The 5,000-nt window shown below is 49.5% G+C and overlaps 1 protein-coding gene across 13 annotated transcripts in view; it reads left to right on the plus strand.

Annotated features, from left to right (window-relative positions):
• LOC139583366 (transcription factor COE1-A) overlaps positions 1-5,000 on the plus strand; it is a 148,331-nt gene that overhangs the window by 98,341 nt on the left and 44,990 nt on the right. For 10 of the 13 annotated variants that reach the window (XM_071414359.1, XM_071414414.1, XM_071414378.1 and 7 more), the window contains exon 8: positions 2,077-2,218. In XM_071414359.1, the coding sequence (XP_071270460.1) occupies positions 2,077-2,218 (142 nt within the window). The remainder of the gene's footprint in view (positions 1-2,076; positions 2,219-5,000) is intronic. The other 3 variants (XM_071414397.1, XM_071414432.1, XM_071414455.1) reach the window with 1 other exon arrangement.

Genomic DNA, 5,000 nt, shown 5'->3' on the forward strand with positions numbered 1-5,000 from the left:
TAGCACAAAGAAAGGGAAGGATTCGAGAGGAGGGAGCTGCACAATCCCAGCACCGCTGATAAAGGAGGGGTGCTGGGGGGGGGGGGGGGGGCAGGAAGAGTGGAGTTAAAGGAAACACGGTCTCTGTTTGTTTCTCCAAGGTGATGAGGGCCAGTGTTAGTTTGGATAAGAAGCATGTTGTTGTTTCTTGTCCAGTGCTGCAGTTTTCTCAAGCAGCACAGGGAGAATGTCGAGGTGAACACACACAGACATGTACAGTTGAAGTCGGAAGTTTACATACACTTTGGTTGGAGTCATTAAAACTCGTTTTTCAACCACTCCGCAAATTTCTTGTTAACAAACTATAGTTTTGGCAAGTCGGTTAGGACATCTACTTTGTGCATGACACAAGTAATTTTTCCAACAATTGTTTACAGACAGATTATTTCACTTATAATTCACTGTAGCACAATTCAAGTGGGTCATAAGTTCACACACACTAAGTTGACTGTGCCTTTAAACAGCTTGGAAAATTCCATAAAATGATGTCATGGCTTTAGAAGCTTCTGATAAGCTAATTTACATAATTTGAGTCAATTGGAGGTGTCCCTGTGGATGTATTTCAAGGCCTACCTTGAACTCAGTGCCTCTATGCTTGACATCATGGGAAAATCAAAATAAATTAGCCAAGACCTCAGCCATCATACCACTCAGGAAAAGGAGACGTGTTCTGTCTCCTAGAGACTAACGTACTTTGGTGCGAAAAGTGCAAAGCAATCCCAGAACAACAACAAAGGACCTTGTGAAGATGCTGGAGGAAACAGGTACAAAAGTGTCTATATCCACAGTAAAACGAGTCCTATATCGACATAACCTAAAAGGCCGATCAGCAAGGAAGAAACCACTATTCCAAAACGGCCATAACCACTATTCCAAAACGGCCATAAAAAAGCAAGACTATGGTTTGAAACAAAGATCGTACTTTTTGGAGAAATGTCCTCTAATCTGATTAAACAAAAATAGAACTGTTTGGCCATAATGACCATCGTTATGTTTGGAGGAAAAAGGGGGAGGCTTGCAACCCGAAGAACACCATCCCAACCGTGAAGCACAGGGGTGGCAGCATCATGTTGTGAGGGTGCTTTGCTGCAGGAGGGACTGGTGCTCTTCACAAAACAGATGGCATCATGAGGAGGATAATTACGTGGATATATTGAAGCAATATCTCAAGACATCAGTCAGGAAGTTAAAGCTTGGTCGCAAATAGGTCTTCCAAATGGACAATGACACCAAGCATACTTCCAAAGTTGTGGCAAAATGGCTTAAGGACAACAAAGTCAAGGTGTTGGAGTGGCCATCACAAAACCCTGACCTCAATCCCATTGAAAATTTGTGAGCAGAATTTGTGGACACCAGCTCTGTCAGGAGGAATGGGCCAAAATTCACCAACTTATTGTGGGAAGCTTGTGGAAGGCTACCCGAAACGTTTGACCCAAGTTAAACAATTTAAAGGCAATGCTACCAAATACTAATTGAATGTATGTGAACTTCTGACCCACTGGGAATGTGATGAAAGAAATGAAAGCTGAACTAAATCATTCTCTCTACTATTATTCTGACATTTCACATTCTTAAAATAAAGTGGTGATCCTAAATGACCTAAGACAAGGAATTTTTACTTGGATTTAATGTTGGGAATTTTGAAAAACTGAGTTTAAATGTATTTGGCTAAGGTGTATGTAAACTTCCGACTTCAACTGTACATGCATGTCGACAGAGTACACTCATACACACTGCCTTTCTCAACACAATGGCCTCGTATGAAAATCCATGAATAATGCAGATGAAGTCCTAATGGTTCATTATCGAAAATGCGTAAATATTCTATCGGAGTTTCAGGATTTACATGACATGTTGTCCGGGTTGTCCTTGTATCACTCTACTGGTCTAGTTTGAGGTTGTAGATGCAGTGCTTTGATCTGGAGGGTAAACTATACCTCCCAGTGATGTGTATTGTCCAGGTGACACCCTGGTACTTAGTTAGATCTGTCCTAATATCCTAACCTTTGAACTCTCTGTGTGTGTGACTGTGTCCAGGTGGTGGTGTCTACTACGGTCAGTGTGGATGGACATGTCCTGGCCGTCTCTGACAACATGTTTGTCCACAACAACTCCAAACACGGCCGCCGGGCTCGTAGGCTGGACCCCTCGGAAGGTACGCCGTCATACCTGGAACATGGTAGGCACCCTCTCACTTTTCTACTGTACGGCTGTCTGTCTCTCAGTCTGTCTGTCTGGTCTGACCGTCCGTCTGTCTGTCAGTCAGTCAGTCTACAGTATATCAGTCTGAGTCTCTGTCTCTCTGTGTTTGTCTGTCTGTCTCTAGCCATTTGCCTCGGTGTGTGTGTGCGTGTGTGTGTCTGTCTGTCTGTGAGTGTGTCTGTCTGTCTGTCTGTCTGTCTGCCTGTCTGCCTGTCTGTCTGTCTGTCTGTCTGTGTCGGGGACAGCTCCGCTATTGTCACACGGAGAAGAAGCAGTCTTCCTCTAGTAGTAGAGCAGAGACCCCCCTATTAAGATAATAACATGTTATCTGGCCAGATGGGTTTGTGGCATGAACACTAACAGAAGCCAAATGCCCCCTCCATTCATCTCCCTCTGTCCAGGTGCAGGGTGGGGGAGGCAGGGTGGGGGAAGCAGGGTGGCAGGGTGGGCGAGGCAGGGTGGCAGGGTGGGGGGAGGCCGAGTGGCAGGGTGGGGGGAGGCAGAGTGGCAGGGTGGGGGGAGGCAGAGTGGCAGGGTGGGGGGGGGCAGATGGGCAGGGTGGGGGGAGGCAGAGTGGCAGGGTGGGGGGAGGTCGAGTGGCATGGTGGGGGAGGCCGAGTGGCAGGGTGATGGAGGCCGAGTGGCAGGGTGGGGGGAGGCAGAGTGGCAGGGTGGGGGAAGCAGGGTGGGCGAGGCAAGGTGGCAGGGTGGGGGAGGCCGAGTGGCAGGGTGGGGGGAGGCAGAGTGGGCGAAGCAGGGTGGCAGGGTGGTCGGAGGCAGGGTTGCAGGGTGGGCGAGGCAGGGTGGTCGGAGGCAGGGTGGCAGGGTGGGCGAGGCAGGGTGGCAGGGTGGGAGAGGCAGGGTGGTAGGGTGGGCGAGGCAGGGTGGCAGGGTGGTCGTAGGCAGGGTGGCAGGGTGGGCGAGGCAGGGTTGCAGGGTGGTCGCAGGCAGGGTGGAAAGGTGGCAGGGTGGGCGAGGCAGGGTGGGGGGGGGGTGGGGGGGGGGGGGGGTGGGGGGGGGGGGGGGTAGAGGAGAGCCACAGCACAGGGACCCTGTCAGATCGCATGCTCCTGCACTTTATTATCTTATGATTAAATATGCACCACGGCCAGACGAGACACACACACACACACGTAAAACACACATGTAAAACACACACGTAAAACACACACATTCACACGCAGCACACACATGCGTACGGCGCCACACAGGAGTGAAGGAATCCCTTTGTGCGCTCAGCATGCATAAGCACACAAGAACATTTACCAGTGTGTATCCTGTATCACAGACAGACGATGGTGTGCAGTGAGAGGTACAGTAGGAACATGGCTGTGAAGACTTCAGCCCACTCCCCTTCTCCACATGTGTTCAGTGGTGCAGAGGAAGGGAGCCTCATTAGTACACTAACCTGTCTCCCTGGTCAGGGAGGGGATGGGGACAGATCTGTGTAAATGAACTTCTCCCTACATAGGAATAAAGATCTCAAAAGCAACCTGCTCCTCCGGTGCCAGGGTTCCTCCGTGTTATTTTCTGTACACCACAGTTATGTTAGCCTGGGTGCCAGTCTGTTTCTGCTCTCTTGCCAACTCCTTCGTTTTGCTTGAGAATGACTATGGAGAAGACACAAACACAAACAGATCTGGGACCAGGCTATAGTTGTGTTGGTTGCTTTGATACAACACAATAGGCTGAAGGTGACGCGCTTCAGTGCCCTGACAGGTCATTGGTTCACATGGTTGATTGGTTTGTTTTATTTATCCTCCTCTGTTACAGAAGAGACACGACATGTTTTCCCAGATGATGAAAAAACTATATGTGTTAATGTTAATGTAGGCCTGGTTGTCAGGGAGTTGTCAGGGCGTTGTCAAGGCGTTGTCAGGGCAGATCTACCTCGAGACATGGTGATGAGACACGCACACACACACACACACACACACACACACACACACACACACACACACACACACACACACACACACACACACACACACACACACACACACACACACACACACACACACACACACACACATACACACTCACACACACACACACACATGCACGCACGCACGCACGCATGCACACACACACACACACGGCCATATGCATCACAATGGATTACCATTGACAGCTCCCCTTCTCAATAATGGATGGGTAAAATTCACTTTTTCCCTCATTGCCAAGCAAAAAGGCTTTTCAGGAGGCTCTTAAAGGATGAGACGGAACAACAAAACAGTCATTTCCCCAGTGGCGCCTGCTGTCTTTGATTGCAAGTGCGCTTCACGAGGATCAGCAGGCTTAAGGCAGCACACATATTTCCTCAGAGGCCTTAACCCCGAGTCTCTCTCTGTCTGTCTACAGGACTACAGACCCAGGGCCAGCCAGGCCCTCGCAGGTTAGAGAGAGAGGAACGCTTAACGCCTTAACACTACAGCCACGCATGCCGTCGCCACAGCCACTGGGCTGTTTAGACAAATCCAATCACTTTCTCATTTTGTAGCAGAGTGATTTAGGAGTGAGGCGGAATATGTTTTCTCATGCTCCTCATCAAACGAGACATATGATGTGCTTATTTCTCCGCTGGCGTTGGAGGGGGTGATAAGCCTTGGATGGTCTCCTGGGGTCAGGGGAAGAAGCTGCTCTGGCCTGAGCATAGAAGAAGTCCCTGTTGTAGCGATTTAAATGACGTGGTGATGGTGCTGCAGTCTGCTCTTCCTCCATCTCTGTGTGACAAGGAAGAGCACTACAACAGGACTCTC

Source organism: Salvelinus alpinus, chromosome 1 (assembly GCF_045679555.1).
Source record: "Salvelinus alpinus chromosome 1, SLU_Salpinus.1, whole genome shotgun sequence".
Taxonomy (NCBI): domain Eukaryota; kingdom Metazoa; phylum Chordata; class Actinopteri; order Salmoniformes; family Salmonidae; genus Salvelinus; species Salvelinus alpinus.